Consider the following 24402-nt stretch of genomic DNA (forward strand, 5'->3'; position numbering starts at 1 on the left):
TGGGAGCTCAGTCCAGTGCTCCAGTGTGGGTCTCTGTCTTTTATCAATAAAAAAAAAAAAAACTGAAAAACTAAAAAAGGAAAAAAAAATTCAGGTTATATAAGAAAAAATTATAAAAATACTTAATTATAAAATAGTCCATCTCACTCCAAATCAGAATAGTTATTATCAATGAAGTAAAGAATAATAAATGCTGATAGTGGGAGGAAAAGGAGACCTTTCTGAGCTGTTCAGAAAATGTTAGCTCATATAACTCAGTATAGAAGTCCCTCCCCCAGAAAACTATTGTATAGCTGAACTAAACGGCTACTGGGGATTCAGAAGTGTCAGAACTATCACAACACACAATGTGTACACATTCATGTTTACTGCTGCATGAGTCCAATAACCAAATCATGGAACAATCCTAGGCGTCTGTCAACAGATTGATCAATACAGAAAACATTTTCTTTGTACACAGGAAAGATTTAACAAGCTATAAAGAATCACATAATTATGTCATTTTCAGGAAAAAAATAGACAGACCTAGAAATGCTATATGTTCTCTAATATGTAAAAATTGTGTGTGTGTGTGTGTGTGTGTGTGCGCGTGTGTGTGTGGTGGGGTGGGGTGGTAGTAGGATAACACTTTTTAGGAAAAACAAGCAGACTCATGAGATGGTAGAGGTGCATATAAAAGAGAATAAGTTCAAGGGGAATGCAGTCAAAGTACATACGATACATGTATGAAAACTCATAATAAGACTGAACATTTGCACAGTAAATGTACAGTATGCACCTGAAAACAAAAGAAAAATCTGTTAGTTAACAGATACGTTAGTTAGTGGATATGTGGATGAGCATAAGGAGCTATTTTAGATCTTCAGGATCTGTACCCAGACCTCCCACTCTCCCATTTCTAACCTAAATGCTGTATTTTTATCCCATGTTATAAAATCTCTTCAATGTTGCAGAATATTTCTTTACACTGTATGAAGATGTGTCACTGTGATTGGTTTAATAAAGAGCTGGATGGCCAATGGCTAGGCAGGAGAAAACGGGCAGGATTTCCGGGGAGAGAAAGAACAGTAAGAAGAAGAGAGGTGGAGACATTCCTGGGGATGCAAAGAATGCTGGACGTACAGAAGTAGAGAAGAGGATAAAAAAGCACATGGTAGAACACACATTAGCTTAAGTTGTAAGAGCTAGTGGGACAAGCTTAAGCTAAAGATTAAGTTTTCATAATTAATAAGAAGTACATATTAGTTGGGGGCTGGCAGTCCAAAGGTAGTCCAACGTGGAGACTGCTACAATTCTCCCATAGCTGCCTTCCTTCCTGGAAATCATATAGAATATCTGTGATAGAGTTCATGGCCACCCTCTTGATACCTCTTTTCCTAGGCATCCCTTGCCAGTGTTTGGGGCATCTCCATAGACTCCTAGACTGTACCAACAGGTGAAGGTACATCTAGACATGTCTACAGGATTCAGCTTTTTCTCTGGGATGGTAGTCAAACGACACAAACATTTGCTAGCTTCCCATCGATTAGATGGAAGGAACCGTACATGCCCCTGCTCACAAAGCACTTTAAGAAAAGGCAGAAGGTAATATCATTTATGATTGAAGATTGGAGCATGAAGACATGCCCTGCTTCAAATGGAGAGACCCAGAGATAGCATTAAAGATAACATTTGATAGGCAGGAGGTGATCAAATTCTGCTTAGTGTCTGGCACCATGTTCTTTCTACCACACAGACATGGCACACACAACTTAAACACACAGTATCCTGAGGCAATTTTCCCCCTCCTCCTTTGTGGTGGAAGGTGTTTTGTAATGAGCCTGAGAACAGTGGGGATGCTCTGTAGCTTTTGTGAGTGCTAATTTGAACCTGACAGTTCCAGTCAAGGCTCCACAGAACTGTTCTCTAAAGGTCCAAGGGAAGCTTCATGTCCTTCTTGACGGCAACATTTCCCCTTTTCCCTTATCCTGCAGCCTGCCACCCCAACTCAACAGGGAGCATGGCTGATCTCTGCTGCACTAAAGGTCTGAGCCATTTTTGTTACATGATAAACTTGTATCAGAGGGTTGTTTTCGCAGGAAGACACAAGTTAAAACCCAGTCTGTTCATTTTAAACACTATCGGCAGGTACAGACCCAAAATGCTTCTGATGGAAAAATATTTTTGTTCAGTGTATTTTATACAAACAGGGCAATCTGTCTTTCCAGCACTTTCAGAGGCATTTCTCAGTTAGTTATCTCAGTGGCCCTCCAGATTGGGTGTCCTTTTCCTGTTATCTTTCTCATCTCCTGAAGAAGGAGACAGACATGATGAGAAATTTATTGGCTGGCTAAAGGTCACACCACCACTTAATGACAGAGTCAGACCCTGACCCGACTGTGTCTCTAGATTTTATGGCATGACATCATCTGGTAATTACTGAGATAATACAGCTTAAATTGGTCAGAATCTGTCAATCAATCACTGTATTAAGGAATGCAATTGTGGTTACTTTGGGAAAGTCTTACAGGATACAAGGTAGCTGAGAGTTCTTTCCTGAGGTGTTCTGTCTCCCTTATAACCCTGTGATTACAGGCAACCTTGGGTGTGAAGGGGGGAGCAGAGAGGGGGTATGGGAAAGGGCAGAACTACCTTCATTCTTTATTACTCCGTTGCATCTAGTTCACTCCTGCAGCCTGACTTGTAAAAAAATTTCAACTTTACCTTTGTTTACTCACGGACCTCCTTCTCTTCACATCTATGGGGTAGTTTTCTGTTTTTGCTGCTATTTTAGCAACATTCATGGGAGACCTATGTGCCCTTCCTTGTGCTAGGTGCTATTCACACAGAGACATTTACTATTGACTTTTTGTTGTTGATACAATTTTTTATTGTTTTTATTGAGTTATATATTTTTCTCTGCTCCCTTCCCTTCCTACCTTCCCCACCCTCTCTCATGATCCCCACGTTCCCAATTTACTCAGGATATCTTATCTTTTCCTACTTCCCATGTATATTAGATCCACGTATGTCTCCAGACTCTTAGGGTCCTCTTTGTTCTCCGGGTACTCTGGGATTGTGATTTGTCTAAAAGCTACTTATGACTGAGTACATATAATATTTGTTTTACTGGGTTTGGGTTACCTCACTCAACATGGTGTTTTCTAGATCCATCCATTTGCCTGCAAATTTCAAGATGTCATTATTTGTTTTTTATGCTAGGTAGTACTCCATTGTGTAAATGTACCATATCTTTTTTATCCATTCTTTGGTCAAGAGGCATTTTGGTTGTTTACAGGTTCTAGATAGAACATATAATGATGCTATGAGCATAGTTCAACATATGTCTTTGTGGCACGATTAAGCATCTTTTGGACATAAACCCAAAAGTGGTTTTGCTGTGTCTTGATTAAGGTTGTTTTCTAATTTTCTGAGAAATTACCATACTGATTTCCAAAGTAGCTGTACCAGCTTGCATTCTCACCAGCAATGCGGAAGTGTTCCCTTTACTCAATAACCTCTCCAACATACTTTGTCATCAGTGTTTTTGATCTTGGTCATTCTTACAGGTGTAAGATGGAATCTCAGAGTTGTTTTGATTTGCATTTCTCTGATGACTAAGGTTGTTGAACATTTCCTTAAGTGTCTTTCAGCCATTTTAGATTCCTCTATTGTGAGTTCTCTGTTTAGGTCTGTACCCCATTTTTAATGGATTATTTGTTCTTTTGATGACCAATTTCTTGAGTTCTTTGTATATTTTGGAGATCAGACCTCTGTCTGATGTGGGATTAGTGAAGATCTTTTCCCATTCTGTAGGCTGTTGTTTTACTGACCGTGTCCTTTGCTTTACAGAAACTTCTCAGTTTCAGGAAGTCCCAGTTTCTCTCAGTGTCTGTGCTACTGGGGTTATATTTAGGAAGTGGTCTCCTGTGCCAATGCATTCAAGTGTGATTCCCACTTTCTGTTCTATGAGGTTCAGTGTGGCTGGCTTTATGTTGAGGTCTTTGATCCACTTGGACTTGAGTTTTGTGCACGGTGATAGATACGGATCTATTTTCATTCTTCTACATGTTGATATCCAGTTATGCCAGCACCATTTGTTAAATATGCTTTCTCTTTTCCATTCGATATTTTTTGCTTCTTTGTCAAAAATCAGATGTTCAAGGGTGTATGGATTAATATTCAGGCATTTGATTCGGTTCCATTGGTTTTCCTGTCTGTTTTTATGCCGATACCAGGCTGTTCTGGAATTGTGATGCCTCCAGAAGTTCTTTTATTGTACAGGATCATTATAGCTATCCTGGATTTTTCACTTTTCCATATGAAGTTGAGTACCATTCTTTCTAGGTCTGTGAAGAATTTTGCTGGGCATTGCATTGAATCTGTAAATTGCTTTTGGTAAAACTGGCATTTTTATTATGTTAACTCTACCTTCCTAAAAGCATGGGAGATCTTCCTACTTTCTGGTTATTTCTTCAATTTCTTCAAAGATTTAAAGTTCTTGTCATACAAGTCTTCCACTTATTAGGTTAGAGTTACTCCAAGATATTTTGTTATTTGTGGCTATTGTGAAGGGTGATGTTTCTCTGATTTTTTTCTCAGTTCATTTATCATTTGTGTACAGGAGAGCTACTGATTTTTTGAGTTAATCTTGTATCCTGCTACATTACTAAAAGTGGTTATGAGATTCAGTGTGATTGGTTTTATATTGAGGTCTTTTATCCATTTGGACTTGAGTTTTGTGCATGGTGATAGATATGGATCTATTTTCATTCTTCTACATGTTGATATCCAGTTATGCCCATACCATTTGTTGAATATTGACCTTTGATGCCCAGCTGAAATAGAAAAATAAAATAAATAAAATAAAAACAAAATAGAAATTGATGCATAGTGGCTCTTGGCTATTGGTAGTGCATTAATTTGCCTTGGAATTTCAGAAGGGAGAATGACCAAACCTACGAAAAAGAAGTAGAAGATATAGAGAAAATCTCCACATGGTCTGAGCTGACCCAGTTGCTGCATTCGGTTCCTGGGAGAGGCCTTGGTTCCATCCACTTTGTTACATCACACAAAGTCCATCTTTCAGTTGGGGTATTGCAGGGAGAGAAGTTGCAAACAAAGCAGCAGGTATCTCCTTTACCTCTGACTTCGCCTTGGCTGTCTTCTGTGTCAGTTTGAATCAGTCTGGGTAAAAACCAAGTCCTGGCTGCTTCCCGAGAAGCTACCATCCTTTATTTGATTGAGCCTGGATAACTTAGAAAGCCAGCCAGTCAGTTGCCTTGTGTTAGAGAAAAATGTTCAAGAACTGTGACTTCTCTCGGCAAAGTGACAGCCTGAAGCTGGACGAGTCTACAGTGGGCCCTGAGACTGGGAGAACTAACACATGTGCCGAAGGTTGAGCTGGAGTCAAATCAACAGGCTCCAGAGGCCTCTCTGTATTCACACTGCAGGCTGCCTGGGCCAGCAGAGAGAGTAGCTGGAAGCATTGGTTGACCAGAGCTAAAGGCACCATTGACAATGTGAAGCCAAGCTCACCCAGGCTTCTTGTTTTTTACAGATCACTCCACAAATATTTGTGTTGAGCTGTAAAGCATTAGTTTAGGTTGAATTGTGTAATTTAATTTAATTTGATGTCAGTGAGATCCATATCTAATGTGGTGTTATCAATGTGATGCTTTCTCTTCTAAGAATGAATTTATGTGGGTGATTAAAGCGCCTGCACTTATTGGGACATTACAGTTCTAAAATGCTAATGAGCGTGATCAGTGTGGTGGTGCGAAAAGTTCAAAGTAGGAAATAGGCCGTGGTGTTTCCAAACACATCCACCTGCCCGCTCACACACTCAAGGTGTGATGCGGGGATGTAGACTTTTCTTTACATTTCTCCGTTTCAGTCTTCTGGAAAACACTTCCAAGAAGTTTTCTCCTATCGGAACAAAGTAGTCAAAGGTAATTCTTTTTCAAGCCGGTTGTGACAGAACACACTCCGGCATTCAGAAATGAGGCTTTTGCAGTGGGAAATGGTGTAATCGGTTTTGCTAGCAGCAGAATGCAGAATGTACAGTCTTATTAGAGATGGGGAAAGAAAGTGCCACCTTAATTTACCTCCAGGCATCTGAGCAATAACTCGAGGTGCCCGGGGCTGCCTCTGTAAAGGCACTTTAATCACATGGTAAAAACATTTTTTAGCCTACTGCCTGCTTTCAGTGAGGGACAGTTCTCCTAAGTTAATAAAGGAAATCCATCCAGCTCCTAGCCTGACAATCATGACATGCTATTTTTAATCTTTGTCAACATGAATTCTACAGAAGGCATCTAACAGGTTAAAGTGAGATCTCCCCACCCCCTTTACAACCTCCGCGTTTCTCCTAGAAAAATTAGCTGATGGCGGTCGTGTGAGATGGACAGGTCACAAGGAGGAAGTGCCCTAGAATGAGGGAAGCCAGACTTTCATCGTGATACCTTCAGCGGGAAGCTGCCTTCTGTTATCTTATACTTCAGGGACCAAATTCATTATAGTAACCATCAAACCAAAAAGTCCTCAGCTGCGGGTATTCCCTGTGTCTGCTCTCTGGTTGTATGGGGGATGTGATCTTTAATTAGTTCGGGTTGTAAAATATTGCAGGGAATTTCCCAGCCCCCTTTGCTTTGTCTTCAGGTCAGCTAATGCAATTGTTTTAATTGTGGTTGAGCTATTGCTTTGACTAGATTTCCTAGAGTGCCCTTTACCAATGAATGGTAATATGCACTGGGAAATCATGAAGCTTGTGGAAAGCTGTAAATAGAAAAGCCCTAATCGGGTGCCTATTAATAGTGGTGCAGACTCAGGGCCCGGATGCCATTAAATGTTAGTGTTCATGTGTGTAAAGTGAGCACCATCCAGGAACGCAGCAGTCAGCTGTGCGTGGAGCATATGTATGGACAAGAACACACGCACATACACGCTTGCTGTCTGCCTCTCTCCCTCCCTCCTCTGACTTTTTCTAATATGGATTTCCACTTTCTGCCATCGATGATGGATTGAGTTCAAGGAAGTGGCACGAGCATGCTGCTGCCTTTGAACCTGTACTTCAGACGCACGCTGTTTTATCTTTCCTCTCGGCTTGTCATCTGTCCTACCGGTGAATTTTGACACGTGCAAATTAATAATCATTCAGTCCAAATGAGTGGGGTGACCTCTGGGCCCACATGATATACTCAGAAGAAACAGAGGCATCACTCAAGAGCTCAGAGACTTTGCAGTTTAATGAGAGAAGCAAGGTACCCTCTCATTATTTCTATTTCTTGTGTATGTAGACACACATGTATGCATGCATATGTGTATAAATCACCTGTTTGTAATGGGCTGACGGTTTACAATCATCCAGTGTAACAACATTCTGTGTCAGCGTGCCGTGCACTGAAGAAAAGAATGGTTACTTTTGTGAAAGACTTAATTATCAGTTGTAATGGCCTCTAGTTTAGAAATGGAGACCTAAAGCAAGGCAAGAAAAACGTGCCAAGTAATACAAAGTCCCCCGATGCATAAATGCAGGGTGGAGAGACAGTCTATCAGCTTGTTTGACAAACCCCTGATGTTTGTATGGCGGTGGGCAAAGCTGAGGGAGGGGGTAATTTGTTCCTAAGAAGCCTCCGTGTATGGTGACGGACAGACGTGGACTTCCATCTTTGCGGTTTAGTCATGCTCATAGAATTTAAGAAGTAATATTTGATTCCTAGGATTTAAAAAAATAAGTAGTTTAAGTATGTATATTACCTTACAAAAACCTAGTTATTTTACAATAGTCACGTAAACATCAAAAAGGTCTAATAGTTAAAGTATTGATTACGGACTGGGCCCCTAGCTAAACACCAAACATAATAAACAGTGTTTCTCACAATTGTGAAAAGCGGCCTAACTATGTCATGTCCTCAAAGCTGTAGCTGTTATGAGCTGTTGTCTTCACCTGATAGACAAAGAAAGTGATATTGAGAGATGCTATGCCTTCTGCAGGGGACATCAGTAATAAAGGACAAAGGAAAAGTTTAAGCCTTTGGTCCCACTTTCTCTGTGCTGTGTTGAGAGCCTGTCTGCCCCCCACCCCCATACATGCAAGTATCAAGTGTGTTTTCTTTCTTATTGTATGCAGGCATCCTATTTTTTCCTTCTTTATAGTTTCTAATTTTTGCAAGACCAAACCAAACTGGGGGGATGGTATATGAGTAAGAATTGCTTGCCATGCAAGTGTGGAGACCTGAGTTCACATGTACACACCCACGGTATACACTCACAAAAGTAAGATGAAACTGTCACAGTAGGGACTCCCCATCTTATGAACTGATCGCTACTAATTACTGCTAAAATCAATAAGCTCTGATTGTTCCCATTCCTGTAAATATAGTGTTCTCTCTCCAGCTGCTAGATCCAGTTTTCACAGACAAAAACGGACTTGCTTCCTACTCCTTTGAGATGGTACCGTGTCGGGGCGTCAGCTCATCACAGCAAAGGTTACAGCGAAGGAGAGGGACGTTCCATGAATCACATTTTCCCAATGAATTACCGCTGTCATCTGAACTCCAAGAGACACGCTGTTCCAAACAGGAATCCTAAATGACTTGTGTCTGTCCATTGGAGGCTGTGAATTATTACATAATGGGAGCTAAATCGTTGTAGTTTTTCACTGTACAACAGTTGTGGCTGCTGGATCCAGAGCTCTCCCCAAAGATAAGTTGGGCCATGGAAAACAGAATGAGAGCCAGCGGGCCGCACAGATTCCCCGAGGAGCCAGGCTTCTTGGGAGGTCATTTCCTAGCCGAGGCAGGGGAGCAGCACAGGCTTGTTTGGGGAATGATTTTTCCTCTCTCATCAGTTTTGGATGGTTCCCAGCTGTCGCTACACCTGTCTACTGGACCAGTATGTGAAACCTCTCTGGTCTATGCATGCTACTCCAGTTTGATGGTAGAAACGGGGAATACGGTGTGTCTGAGGCCTTTGGCTGTGAACAACTGTTAGTTAGAGGTCTAATATTGTTTCTCTGCAGGAATGTACACAAACGGCCAATTAAGACCACTCATTAAAATAAAGTATTTTTATAGCCAATTCAAGAATCCTGGGCCGGCCATGTCTTTGAAGCACTTAATTGTTATGAATAAATATATTTCACATTTACCTCCCTTGCTCACTATCCTTGCTGTAAAAAAGTGGTCATAGTAGGTTTTACGGTCTTTACCTGCCGGTGTGGTCTCTGGCAAGGAGCTGCTGTGGAGGGTGGTGGCTCAGGAATGCTTCCTGTTCTCATCCATGCTTTGTGCCGGGCCCAGGGAGGGGAAAAGATGAGTTGGACATTGCTCCCTTAAAGCACTGATAGATGGACAGACAGGAAGACAACTGCAAGACTGTTTACTAAATGCCACAAACCTGAATATAATGACAATAGGAAAATAGAGGTCATATCTGCTTGAGGACTTGTTTACTAATTTTACAAAGCAAAGTGTTCAATTTATGAATTAGGAAGGGAGATTATTTGCACGCACACACCCATGTGCATGCGTGCTTGTGTGCTTACGTGTGTGTGTGTGCCGTGAGTGACTAAATGCATGTGTGTATGCGTGTGTGTGCTTGTGAGTCCATATGTGTTGGCACATATGGACGTGTGTATATATGTGCGCACCCATGTGAGTGTGTGTGAGGGGAGGATTTACTCCATTTGGATTGTAACATGGTAATGTGGGGAGAAGAATTCAGAACGTTTACTGTACATGGAGATTCTTGGAGGATGAAGCCTGAACCGAGGAGATGTGTGTGCTGCTCCTATCTCCAGAGGCCCTGTAGCTCCTGCTATATGGGAGAAACCCAGCAGAGACTCCTTCAGTAGAAGGCACCCCACTTGCTACCTCCTCTCAAGGGACTCTGAAGCTGTTTCACCAGTCTGGCCATACTCGGGCCATATTTTCTAGGTAATAACTGGGCTCTTAGGCCACATGGAAGACTACCACCAACTACGTCCTTGAGTCACCTTGTTAGAGAGGAGCAACTCTTACCCTTCACCATGATGCATTTCTGTATGCATGTCTGTATGCATTTCTGGTCATGGCCTTTGGCCGTGTGACGGAGGCATGTTGGAAGATCACAGGTCACACATGGTGTTTCACTTCTTGTATGTAGCACTAGACTCTAAGGTGTCTCTGCAGCAGAGTGACCTCACAGGTCTGCATCGGCCGAGTCTGTGGGTGATGCAAAGCCTGTACCAACCGGTGAGGAACCGAGAGTTTCTTAGCTGGGCCCCCTACTATTTTAATTAAATCCTGCTTTGAACAGTTCATTCTCTCTCTGCTCTCCTGGGATGTCTAGGTGTGCTCTTTTGCGTTACAGCTTATTGCCACACGTTGGACACCATTAATGGATGTGACGAAGGATGATAAGTCTCTGCTCGGTTCCTCCCGTATATCAGGAGCCACAGGGCCTCTGGAGATAGAAGCAGCACACACACACACACACACTCAAGCCTAATTCATTGTGTGAATACCATATGCAATATCTGTCAAGTACTCTGTAGGTGTGGGGTTCATGCTGAGTAAGACAGACAGGGTCTGCTATGCCCTGGGCCCCAGCGTCAGCAGGCTAGTGGAGGAGAGCCACTGACTCCATTAGTAAGGCTCTGAATAAACCCGCTCCTCAGAAGGACAGGGCAGGGCTTCCACGACTGCTAAGCATGGATGAGATGTAGAACAGACAGCCGGTCCGCAGCATCCCCAACAGCCTCCTGTGTGTGTGCTAGGGAAACGACTCATTTGGGAAAGTGTTTGAGGGCCTAAGTTCATTCCTCAGCAGTCGTGGAGAAAAGCAGAGCACGGTGGCACATGATTATAACCCTTGTGCTGGGAAGGTAGATACAGGAGGACAGCGGGAGTTGCCAGCCAGGCAGTCTCATCGCCTCAGCAAGATCAAGGGCCCATTTCAAAAGCCAAGAGGGTTCCTGAGGAATGACACCTGATTTTAAAACATGTGCACATATTCCCACATATAATTTTGCGTGCACGCACACACACACACACACACACACACACACACACTCACATACGTACTGTCCCATGCAACCTATGTTCAGAGTCATCTTCTGAAACTCCGGGATTACTGGTGTGTGTTCGGCTAGTGTCACACTTCCCAGCCTTGGCCTCTCTGCACAGTTTTATGTCTTGGCCTCTCTGTACGTAGAATCCTGGAACTTCCCTGTGCTTATTTCTGAACTGAGACAGGTACAAGGAAGAACGGGATATGTAGCAGCAGCTGCAAGAACCCTAAACCCTCATTTCTAGAATCTACCCGCATTTCTCTGCGTCTCTGTAGAATGCTCTGCCGTTAACTGAGAGCTGTGCATGCAGAGTGGAGGTCTTAACCTCCAGTCACACCTCCTGCCACTCTGGCAGCCTGCTGGTCTCCGGATCCCAGGGTCTTACAGTTTCACGCACACCTTGATTGTCCCTAGGTCAGAACTGTGCCAGCCAGGACAACACAGGCAGAGTACCAACATGAATGAAGATAGTTTGCATAATCTTGTATTTCCCCAGTATCATCGTCATTTTTGAAAATCATAAATGTTTCTGATTTTTACATATTATTTACTTTGCTTTATAGGTAGTTCCTTAAAAAAAATGTCTTTACAATGGGAGGAAAATCAACATAACTTTTCATCCATGACTTGCGAATACAGGATGATCAACTCACAGATCTCAGTCATGTGACCAAAAACTATCATTAACCCGCACTGTTGTTTAAATAGCTTGTGAACATGAAGTCATTTCAATATAAAAATATTTTAAGAAACTAAATTCTCTTACATGCGACCAAAGTCAGTATGGTAACAACGTGGTCCTAAAAATTGCCTTCTTTTTCTCTCCTGTCTTTTTCCCTCCTCATTCAAAGTCAGCATCTAGGTACTTAAAAAATACACCAGCTTCCCTCCCAAAGTTCTGTCATGGGGACCACAGGGTCCTTTGTCCCCTTGTTAGCATAGTCTAGTGCTGTATCTATCTAGGTCTCCTCAGTGCCTCTGGCGCTGTCCATAGCCCAAGTGGGCACGTTTCATCTCAATTAGGAGCAGGAGAAGAATGCAAGGCAGGGGAGCGTCAGAGGTCACAGCCTTTTAATAGGATGAAACTCAAATGAAAATTGGAAAACAATCCGAGAAATCTACAGATGATGAGAACTGAGGAAACTCAATTAGGAAAAACTATAGACGTTCCTCCTTTGGGGGTTTGGTTTCTTTATGCTGCTGTAGCGGCCCATTTGGTGATAAATAAATAGACAATCACAGGGCTTACCGCTTCCATTGGAAAGAAAGGTAAGTTGCTATCCCTGTCATTCACGTGTTCTAATGCCTTGTGTCTGTACCCTCCCTACGATCGGATCAGCCAACGCTGATTAGAAAAGTTTGAGATTTTCCCATGATTCGCCATCATTGCCCAAAGAAAACAAAGTAGATTGGCGAGGTTCAACATGAATAAATGAAACAAAGCAGAATTTTTGTGGAGGGGTTTTCCCATGGGAAGCTCAGGGAAACACATCTTAGTAGACACAAATGGACATTTCTGTCGCTGCTCGTAATTGGGGGAGAAACAATACTAAACTCTGACCTGATCCTTTTTATTCTGCTGTATGTCTCATTTTTGTTACCTAGAACGAGTTTGATCTGGGAGATAAAGCCAGCTCTTTATTTGTTTGTGAGTAGCCTCTGTGTGGTGTACACAGCTGTTGGCAGGACCTAAGTTTCTTAGGTAAACATCAAATCACCACACAGGTCAGAAGGCATTCTCTTGGGGAAAGAACGTGCGAGGTGTCTGCTTTCACTACTTTATTGGGTAGTTATTTGAGGCTGTTACTCCTGTTATGCCTTCTAAGCTTCTAAGTATACAGTTTGAATCTACAACGCTTCGCTTGCCGCTTTCTTATCTGTAAAAGAACCATGGCGAAGTCTCCCAAAAAGAATAAAATTGGCACTTTTGAGCTCTGCGGGTCAGGAGTCCATACCAGAGCAGCTACTGAGTTCATTTCAGTTCCGGGAGCCTTTTGAGGAAAGCCTTTTCTAAGCAAAGCTGGAATTCCCAGTCTGCATTCTAGGAGACTCCAAAACACTCTCCTGAGTTAGAAAGATGAAGACCTGCAGCAAATAGATCTAAAGATTGGATGGAGGTACAGCTAATACCTACAGCACATCCCGTGAAGGCGTGCTCATCTTAAGAGACAAAGGTCATGCTCGGACATTTCATTTAAACCCTCCATATTGCCGGGCGGTGGTGGTGCATGCCTCTAAAAACAAAACAAACCAACAACAACAAAAAACCCTCCATATTTTTAAGTCTAAAGAATTCTGTGCTGTGGACACATTTTGACTTAATTAAAGCTATACCTCTAGCAAGCTATAACAAACTTGCTGGCACCGTCTCTGCCAATCATAGGTTTTTGTCTTACTACAACTGGGACACTTTTGTCATTGAGCTAAATCATTAAACTTGGGGAAGGAATTATTCAAAGACAGGAAAGATGGCTCTGTGGCGAAGAGCGCTTACTGCTCTTGCAGAGAACATGGGTTCAACTCCCAGCCCCCACATCATGTAGGTCACAACCACCTGTAACTCCAGTTCCAGGGAATCTGAAGTCCTCTGAGCTGAACTGAAACATGTAAACTCCTGCAAGCATACATACAGACACACACACACACTCACACACTCACACACGCATGCACACACACACATGCTCACGCATGTACACATATGCATGCACACACGCATGTGCTCACTCACACACCCATACAGGCACATGCACACACATGCACGCACACACACATACATACACATAAATAAAAGTAGTAATTGTATTTAAAAGAATGATCCAAACATTCTGACTAGTGAATTCAATTGTTACCATTGCAGGTGACAGAGTATAGTGTATTGTAATTCCTGTATTTTCCCTAATGAATATTGCTAACTGAATAAAGACGAAGATCTCCGGTAGCAGTTTCCCGAGCACACCTGCTCCTGGTACACATATTCTGGGAGATAACAGGTCAAGCACACTCAGCAATGGTGTGCAGGAATAGGGAGATGACTTGGTGAACTGCTTCCCTAACATGTGTAAGTTCTGGGTATAGAAATACATGCCTATAATGCAGGCACTGGTGGAAAAAGACAGGCTGGTTTGCAGCTTGCCTAAACTAACCAGAAATCCCAGACCAATGAAAGATTCTGTCAAAAACAAGAAAAGAGAAAGAAAGAAAGAAAGAAAGAAAGGAGGGAGGGAGGGAGGGAGGGAGGGAGGAAGGGAGGGAGGGAGGGAGGGAGGAATAAAAAGGTGGCTAGCACTTGGGGAAGAAACCCAAGGTGGATATCTGGTTTCCACATGTACACATCACATGTGTGCAAGTGCTTACATCCACAATGAATGAACAAGCACACAGACACGTACAACACACAAAACATGCTTTCGCCTCATAAATTTAACTCCTAAGAAATTATTTTCAGGGTTGGGGAGATGGATCAGTGGTTGAGAGCACTGGCTGCTCTTCCGGAGAACCTGGGCTCAGTTTCAAGCACCAAAATGGCAGTTCACCTCTGTCTGCAACTCCAGTTCCAGGCGATCTGATGCTCTCATCTGGACATACGTGCAGACAAAACACGAGTTCATATGAAATAAAAATAAGGAAAAAGTAATTTGTTTTAAAGAAGAATAGAAAATTATAGAGTTAAAAATGTTTTTCCTTAGCATGGGTTTTATTATCAAAAACATGTCCTTACATAAAGAGTGGCATCTCAGTTTAATCTCGCATTATGCCTATGGTGAGCTCTGTTTCCAGCACATCACTGTGAAGAATTCTTTGCGGTGAATAACTTTGGTGCTGAGGCTGCAACATCAGCTGCCTCATCTCTTTTGAATATTCCACCTGTACTGAGGGGCACTCGTCATTGGCTATGCCAACCTGGGTCTCTCTCCCTTTCCAGTGGCAATACCTGAGCGTTGTTTTCACAGGCTCTGCAGGTCAAATTGTATGCCAAAGGAGACAAAAATGCCAGGAAGAATAAAGGAGCTGAGAGGGTTCCTGGGGAACCGGCTCCTGAGGCTTTTTCCAGGGACTTTCTGTAGCTTGAGGGTTTAGTGAACCCTGTACCTTGTAAGAGCATCCTAACTAATTTTGAGATGTCCTAAGCGGGCATCTGGTTTTTCCTAATAGTAACTGTGCTCAGGCCCTATCCCTGTGATAGCTTTCTGTGGCTTGGCTACTGGGGTGTTGGCTGTGGTGTGGCATAAGAAAGCACAGTATTGTGTTTTAGGTATCTCTGGCTGTTACTTGATTTTCTGTTTGGCTTTTGTTTCAACTATGAAATAAGAAAGCCATGAGAAAGTAGCTTAGGTTGACTTTTTTCCACCTAATTTAAAATGATTGCCCATGAGCCTCCCTCTCAGAGAGTCCTTGAGGGAGATGAAGCTCATTTAGAGAGTATATTGATATGACTTCTTCCCTGACTGTTGCAGAATAGCTGTGACATTTGATTCTTCGGGAAAACAGTATGGTGCAGGCTTCTCTCTTTGCAGGTAAAACATTTTCCAATCTAACAGACAAGAAAATATTTGAAGGGTCTACTTGATTCCTGTAAATGAGTAGATAAAATAATTTACCTGAGGAGAGTGTTTGTTTTGTATGAAATCAATTCAGCGTCACATCAAATAGAGAGATTGGCTTGCAAGATGGGACTTATTTTGTCTCTTAATTCACTGTCTTCTCACTCCTTCATTTTGTCTGTAGATGTAGTGTGTGTGTGGTTTGTGTGTGTGTGTGTATGTGTGTGTGTGTGTGTGTGTGATCAACTGTATTCTTATTCCCTCATTCCTTCATATAGTCTATGTGCATGTGGAGAAGGTATGTGTGCATACACAGGAGCACATATGTATCTTACATATCTATCTTGGAATTGCAAAGTAAGTGTAATTCGAGTTGATAAATAAATATACAGTTGAGTTCTGCAGAAAATCATTTCCTTATGTAAAGAGTAACATCTCTATTTAATCTTATATTATGCATTTACTAATCTTGTTCAATACGCCAAGATTATTTGTGCTGCCCTCAGGAATTCTGGGTGACTCACAAACTGCCTTCCTTTGCTTAAGCTGTCATGTGCTCTGTGTTTTCTCCCTAGGAGTCATCACGGCTGCTGACATTCTTGATCGAGAGACAACAGGGTCGTACTGGCTGACGGTGTATGCCACAGACAGGGGCGTGGTCCCTCTCTATTCCACCATTGAGGTCTACATAGAAGTTGAAGATGTGAATGACAATGCCCCACTGACCTCGGAACCCATCTATTATCCTGTTGTCATGGAGAACTCTCCCAAGGATGTGTCTGTCATTCAGATACAAGCTGAAGATCCTGACTCTGGTTCCAATGAAAAACTGACCTATAGGATTACAAGTGGAAACCCACAGAACTTTTTTGCCATCAATATCAAAACAGGTAAGCGCATGCTTGGCTGAATTAAAATTGGCTGTACAATTTTACATGTGTTGTCGGGCCCTTGCTGATGCTGGCTTTCCTATTTTGTTGTCCAGAAGACAGAGTCTTCTTCTCTAGTAGTTTTTGTCAAGGTAAATGCTTTTTCTGTCTACTTGGAATGTTTTAATCTCACCTGACATCAAGGTGAATTGATGTAGTAAGAATCAGAAGCAACACAATAAAACCAGCTGCAGGTTTGCTCCGCTCATTGTAACATGTGGTCCAGGACCACTCGGAGAGCAGCGTAGTTGGCCTATGCTGGGTTCTTTATGAGAGCTAGCATTGTAAGGTCTCTAGTTCTAGGTCCTTCTGCCTTGCTTGACCTCACTCCAGCTTGTTGTAAATGAACCCCTAAAAGGCTGAAATCTAAGCTCAGAGATTTTCATCCCTGCGTTCTCTATCAATCAAGTGTCAGTGTTCCAAAGAATTTCCCATGTCTGTGTCTGAATATTTGCACAAAAATCAGCAATTTCTGACCTGACCTTTTTCTCAGAAGGTTTCTAAAGGTTATAATAAGAACTGAATTGGTTAAGCGCACCTTGCAGACTTTGACTGAGTGTGTCCTGACCAGGATGCCCACTGGACCGTGGCTCTGTGGTGGAATCAACCCCAGCATGCTACTGCTCTCCTGTACTATGTCACTATTATATCTGAGCAAAGACATCGAGCCCTCAGGGAGAACGTGATGGATGGGGTTCAAATTAATTGAGATTGAGAATAATGGAATTCACGTTGCTCCAGGCAGGTGGGTTAACATTGGTCAGCGTTGGGCTTGGTTGATGCTTGTTGGTGTGGAGAGACTCTCCTCAGGAGCCGTGATGGGACTGGTAATTATTCACCTTATTTGTGAAAAGAGAAAGATTCAGTGGCCATTATGTCCTCTGTAAATATCAAGTTCTAGTTCACAAACTATGAAGGTTGGTGTTTTTTGTTTGTTTGTTTTTATAATCCTACTTCTGGGTCAGTAAGTCAATTTTCAAGCATATTTCAAGGGTCTTAAAAGTATTTGGTCAGGGCTGGAGAGATGGCTCAGAGGTTAAGAGAACTGACTGCTGTTCTGGAGGTCCTGAGTTCAATTCCCAGTAACCGCATGATGGCTCACACCCATCTATAATAAGATCTGGTGCCAAGAACCCTATATACATAATAAATAAATTTTTTAAAAAAAGTATTTGGTCAGGACTTGACCTCTGTTTCATCATAAATATAAGGTGGTATCAGCTGGCAGTGACTGGCTGAGGCATACGTATGCTAGAAGGCCAGAGCTGAGATAAAGGAGCCTGGCTCCTCATCTGTGGAGCACAAAGCACAGACCATCCCCATATACCTGAGGGTTACGTCCTTGTATTAGGCCAAGAAGACCTCCTGGTTCACTTCTGTGGACTATAAAATGTGGAGAAAAATGAGTTCAAAGACTTTACAGATTTAACAAGGAGAAAGGAGAGGGAAGGAGGAGGGAGAAAAGCAAAGGAAAATGTCGACAAAAGAGTTGTGAGTGACATTTGATGCTTCACACTCAACATTATGCGATTGCTTCTTGACCTGTTGTCATTTCAGTCACCAAAGGACCCGATGCCCTGCTTTTGAGTTAAAAGACTCTACAAAGGGACAAGTTCAGCTGCTACTGACCTTACTTAGAGTTCAAAAAGAAAAATACTTCTTTTGGGCAGACCTTGACCTTGCTGGCCATCCATTCTAGCCTAATGAGTTCCAGGCCAGTGATAGACATTGTTTCAAAAATAACATAGACAGTGTGGCTGAAGAATAGCCTTCAAGGTTATCCTCTGGCATCCACATACACATGACCACATGTGTATGTGTGCGCACACTCACGCGCGCCCACACACACACACACACACACACATATGTACCCAACTATATACACACACATTCTTAAAATACAGGATGGCCATCACAGATAATATATATCTGGTGTGAAGAACTTTGACTAGACCTTGGGTGCTTACTTTCTTTTATGCTCATGAATTTTCAGAAAGCCTTACATTATCATAATGTGGCTTACATTGCATAATAAGAACCTTAATTGTATTCATAATTTCTCTGTCTTTGCCAGAGATTTTTAAAAAATGTGCCCAGAATGACATTTTCATCTAACTTGTCTAATTTTCCCAAAGAAATGCGCAGCATGCCTTGGTTTTCAGACATAATATAAGAAAATAATATATCTTGTTTATTCAGTTATTATGATTATTGCACTCATTTCTTTTTATCACAAAAATCCTCTTGTATGGAGGCCATGAGTTAGTTCCCGGCCACTTAGCCTTGAAATAATCATACAAAAACTGTATTAATTAAATCACTGCTTGGCCCATTAGCTCTAGCTTCTTATTGGCTAACTCTTACATATTAATTTAACCCATCTCCATTAATCTGTACATCACCAGGAGGTTGGGGCCTACCAGCAAAGTTTCAGCGTGTCTGTTTCTGGCAGCAGCTCCATACTTTCTCCAAACTCTGCCTCAGCATTCTGTTTAGTTTTCCTTGCCTAGCTCTGTTCCCCTATAGCTCTGCTATCATCCCAAAGCAGTTCCTTTATTAACCAATGATATTCACAGCATACAGAGGGGAATCCCACATCACCTCCCTTTTTCTGTTTAAGTGAAAAGGAAGGTTTTAAGTTTAACATAGTAAAATTACATATAACAAAACATGTATCAAGCAATAATTAGTTACAATATTTATATCTACTTTATCTTTTATCATAACAAAGGAAAACTACAACAATAAATTCTTCAACTCCATCAAAGACTCCAGAACATATAATATTACCTAAGTAAACAGGAAGTGCATTATAAGCAACTTCCAAAACTCTAGAATTGACAGTTCTTCTGTACCATTGGGGCATCCAATCTTCAGCCTACAGACCCATATTATCTATCAAACTTTTCCATCAAACAGAAAATTTCAAAGACAGTTCCACCTATATTGGCAGTTTCTGTGTCCTGCAGAATGCCTGGCAGACTCTTTTATGAAGCAGGAATCCCAAAAGATTGTCTCACCTTTAGGCAAGTTCAGCAGTCATTTCTCTGTGGGTCCTGCATGCCCAGTTCATCAATAAGTCCAGGCAAGAGCAGTTTCTTGCCCAAAAGTCTAACCAACTCCTCTTTGATGCCCATTATCCTCTTGAAGTAATTGGTGCTGCCAGGAGCAGATGTTTCTCACTGCCATGAAAAGTTCTAAGTTCTTAAAACATTTTAAATGCCATATTCTGAAGGTCATTGAAAGATTTGAAGAATACCTAACTGAAATATATCTCTATATATCTAGAAAACCTAATTAACATGATTACAAGCTTGGCTATTATAGATGAATATCTATTACGTTACATTTGTAAATGAGCTGCACAAACACAATAATATCTTAATCAAGAACAGAAATATACATTTAACAAAATTGACTTTAAATTGGTATCAATAAACCAAGGTCTATACCAATCGAAATCTCTATAGCATATCCACTAAAAACAAACATTTGTAAACAATATTATGGAATATGGGCATAGTTTTCTCCAAACTGCTTCCTGTTGTTTATTGGGGGAAGTAATTTTTTGAGGGAGGCTCAAGGCAACCTTTCAGGGAGTCTTGGTTCATCAAACCACATTAGTCTGGAAGCAATCCATAGGTTCTCATCCTCCATGGAAACAAAAGAAGAACCTCTTTTCCAAAGCAACATATACTTAGATCCATATTTTGAAATCAAGATACCTTTAAAGTATATATGTTTGTTTAGCTTACCAATCCCTGGAATCAAATGTCTCTCTGCAGTCAAAAAATTCAAAGAAAACACAAATATATATATATATATATATATATATATATATATATATATATTCCATTTTTCTGTGACTTATTTTTCTTTACTGCTTGTAATCTATGACTATCTGTACTCTGTCTCTTTAAAGACTTTGTTTTATTTTTTTCAAAACCATTTACTTCTTTTTATAACTCTCTATACCCTTTTCTTCTCTCTCCCAAGCCTACATACATTTATCCAACACTGTGACCCATTTAGAGGTCTTTTATGTCTGAATCTGTCCTATTGTGCATCTGTAATTTTTTACTGTCCAAAAGTGCTTCTTAAAATGCTAAGCCCTTCTTATGAACTTAAGTGGCCACATTACTAGGGGAAATAGGTCGCTGCCTGCTTGTTCTGCCCAGTTCAGCATGGTGGAGCTGTTTGCTGCTCCTGAGAGCCCATGCTCACAATCCCATTTTTAGGCACATAGCTGCTCTATGTTGCCATTAAGCAAGTAGTCACAAATCCCATTTAAATGCTTAGTCCTCTGAAAGTGCCAGAGGTTGCACTGGCAGTAAGGCCCAGAAAGCGAAAGCCGGTATTTCAAAACAGTCCAGCTTTTTTTTTCTGCTACCACTAAGTCAGGAACACCTCTTTTAAAGGAGCTGTGTCACACTACCAGCAAACAACAAGAAACTGTGTTAAACTCTGTGCTTTTGTGTCTAGAATTCCTTTTCAAGCTCTCTCAGGTTTTTATGTGGATCTAGTTGGCCACATTGGCATGCCAATTTGCTAGCTAGTTAGTTTCTGGACACTTATCCCCAAAATAATTACACAGAAACTACATTAATTAAGTCACTGCTTGGCCCATTAGCTCTAGCTTCTTATTGGCTAACCCATCTCCACTAATCTTTACATCACCAGGATGTCGTGGCCTACCAGCAAAGTTTCAGTGCATCTGTCTCTGGCGGTGGCTCCATGGTTTCTCCAAACTCTGCCTCCTTTGTCCCAGCATTCTGTTTAGTTTTTCCTTCCTAGCTTTGTTCCCCTATAGCTCTGCTATAGACTCAAAGCAGTTCCTTTATTTATCAATGGTAATCACAGCATACAGAGGGAAATCCCACATCAAAATCCTATAAACAAGATCATAAGCTTAAGATATATGCCCTGTACTTCATGAATGTGAAACCCTATGACCATCACAGAGAACACACAGTAAATCAGTCAGTGCTGGTGTTAGCAGCTTTCTGTTCTTGGACAAGTTACTGACTCCCTCTGTAGGTCTGTCTGTGGGGCATTATTTTTATTAGGCTAACTGATACAGAAATATCTTGCCTACTGTGGGTAATACTGAACTGTGTAAGAGTGAAGAAACTGAACTGGGCAAAAACAAGCAAGCGAGCATGCATATTTTGTTTCTGCTCTTAACTATGGGTATAATGTGACCAGAGGTCTCAAGCTCCTTTCACTGTAAGCTGGAACGATGAACTGCGATAAACTTCTTTAAGTTGCTTCTTGTAAGGATATTTCTCACAGCAACAGAAATGAAGCTAGAACAATGAGTAAGGATTGATGTGAGGAATTTTGGAGTCCCATGAGAATGTAACCACACAGCCTAGCTCAGCAAAGTCCCATGATAAATGATGATGTCCTGTCTGCTTTATGCTAATGGCAGGGTTGTGCATTAATGTCTTTAAGCCTAGGTTTCTTTTCTGGAAAGTGAATACATCTTTGCTTACAGCACAGTTATTACTCATGGACCATGGAAGTCACAGTGCAAGTAAAGTATGCTAGTGAAATGCAGAAGTCTATAAGAAATGTCTGTAACTAGGACCATATCTCTTTTTGTTTATGTTGGAATGAAGATGGTGTGTAAGTGTTTATGGGTGTGAATATGTTATGTGGGTGGGAGATTATATTTGTACATAGACATATGGAGGTCTGAGACTAAACTCAAAATTCAAGTGTTATTCTTCAGATACTGTTCATCTTGGTTTTATTTCTTTCTCTTTCTTCCTTCTTTTCATTCAGTTTTCTTTCTTTTGTCTTCTTTCTCTCTTTTTCTTCCTTCTTTCTTTTGTTTCTTTCTTTCATTCTTTCTTCTTCCTGTCTTCCTTTCTTTCCTCTCTCTCTCTCTCTCTCTCTCTCTCTCTCTCTCTCTCTCTTTCTGTCTTTCTTTCCTTTATGAACAGAGTCTTTCAACAACCTGAAGCTTGCCAATTAGACACTGCTGGTTTACCAGTGGGCCGCAGGCATACAGCTGTCTCCATCAACCCCAGGACTGGTATTACAAGTCCATGCTATCCTGCTCAGCTTTTTATGTTTGTGCTGTGGATTGAACCCATGTCCTCTCATGCTTATGCAGCAAGTATTTTGCTTACTGCACTACGATTGCTATGTTTTGTTTCATTTTTGTAGCGTTGGGGGTCAAGCTCACTGAAGCCTGTGAGTTCCTTGCTCAGGATATTGCTCTTGTAAGGAGAATCTGATTGACTCACTGATAGTAGTTTTAATTTTTGGAATTTCTTCTGTCTTTATAAAATCATTAGTGTTAAATAGCGACAAAGACTTTGAAACAGTATTTTTCAATAATGAATCAGGAGATATAGCTAACCAGGACAAAGCAAAGATTTGTGTTTTAGATTTTTAAAACTGAAATGTTGCTTGTTCTAGTAAACTTTATTCTCTCTTTGATAGAGATAAAATTTTAAGAGTTTTGCTTTGTTCTGGAAATGTGCTACAGGATAAGTAAAGATTAAAATTATTAAATGTAAATGTGAATTTTGCCAATATTCTAGGTCTCCAGTCTATAGCACATAATGGATGTCACTGACTCCCAAGTAGAGAGAGATTTCTTTGCTGAGCCAAAAGGCCCATTTGAGTTTTCCGCTACTAGATTTGAAGCCATGTAAAAATAAGTGGGCTGTGGACTTCCTTCAAGTTCTTTCTTTAGGTTGGGCCAAAAAACAAAGGCTGTCAGTTGGAAAGTCTTCTTTGGCTTGTACTAGTTCCAAACAGAGCAGGTGAGGTCACTCAAATGCAGCTCCTTGATACTCACATGTGATGAGCAAGAGGCTGTGCAATGTTCAGGCTCAGGTGAAGGGGAACTGCTCTTCTTCCCAGGGCTTGCAGAGAGATGCAAGCTGACCAACCTGTGCTCAAGCCAACAGAAATAGGAAGGGATGGTGGGATCTTTCTCTACAGCTTCAGAACACCTGCTTTATTTCTGTCTAATGTGTTCACTCTTTATCAGCAGGCTAGCATTTGGTAGAGCTCTCACTATGCATTAGACATTGTTATTGCTATCAGTCTGTGTTCCTCACTAGACAAAGGTCCGTGTATGCTACAAGCAGACTGCATCTGGATGCCCCTGTCTCAAAAGAGTGACTTGAGAAGGGACATTGCGTCTCTGTCTGCTGTGTAGCTCTGCGACCTTCCATTCAGTTTTGTGAAGTGAGTGTATTTTTGGTACTACTGTTGACCTGGACCTAGTATTGGTGGATAGGAACATAAGAGAAGATGACTTCTGAGCTAAGGAGATTTAGTCTCATGAGAAGAAGGATTATCATACCTCATGCAAGTCAACTGTGTGAGAAAACTTGCATAAAGTATGAACTACTGAACTCTGCCGATCATCAGCCGGGAGTAAGGTAGCAAGTATCAGACCAAGCAGGTGGCTAGGGGAGCCTAGCAGCCCTGAATGTCCAGAGGAATAGGCTGGTCTACAGAGAAAGAGGTATGATCACCACCGAGGGAATATAAACTAGTTCAATTAACCCCCAAAACCAGTCCAGAGATATTTCAGCTACTCCAAGATGCATGCTATTATTATAGAGGGGACTGTAAAAGATTCATAACTGCTATGTGAGATCATAGTCTCCAGATATTTGTACATCTTTTGTTTGGGAGTTTGATGGTATTTAGGGTTCAGAGGGTCTTGAGATTTTCTGTTGCATATTTCTTTGAGAAGTCTACCTCTTAAGTGATTGTTTAAAAGGGAAACATACAGAAGACAGAAGGTTTTGTATTTCTTCCCTCTGATAGACACAGGTTCAGACATAGCATCCAAGTGTTGATAGCATGTGTCTATAAAACAGGTCTTTGTTTAACCCAGTTCTTCCCATGGATCATTATCAGGACTTGA

The 24402-nt window shown here is 41.4% G+C and overlaps 1 protein-coding gene across 3 annotated transcripts in view; it reads left to right on the forward strand.

Moving 5' to 3' along the window:
- The window catches only part of Fat3 (FAT atypical cadherin 3), a 576873-nt gene that overhangs the window by 229155 nt on the left and 323316 nt on the right, over positions 1 to 24402 (forward strand). For all 3 annotated transcript variants that reach the window (XM_075966763.1, XM_075966765.1, XM_075966766.1), the window contains exon 3: positions 16149 to 16463. In XM_075966763.1, the coding sequence (XP_075822878.1) occupies positions 16149 to 16463 (315 nt within the window). The remainder of the gene's footprint in view (positions 1 to 16148; positions 16464 to 24402) is intronic.

The sequence above is a fragment of the Microtus pennsylvanicus genome, chromosome 3 (assembly GCF_037038515.1).
Source record: "Microtus pennsylvanicus isolate mMicPen1 chromosome 3, mMicPen1.hap1, whole genome shotgun sequence".
Taxonomy (NCBI): domain Eukaryota; kingdom Metazoa; phylum Chordata; class Mammalia; order Rodentia; family Cricetidae; genus Microtus; species Microtus pennsylvanicus.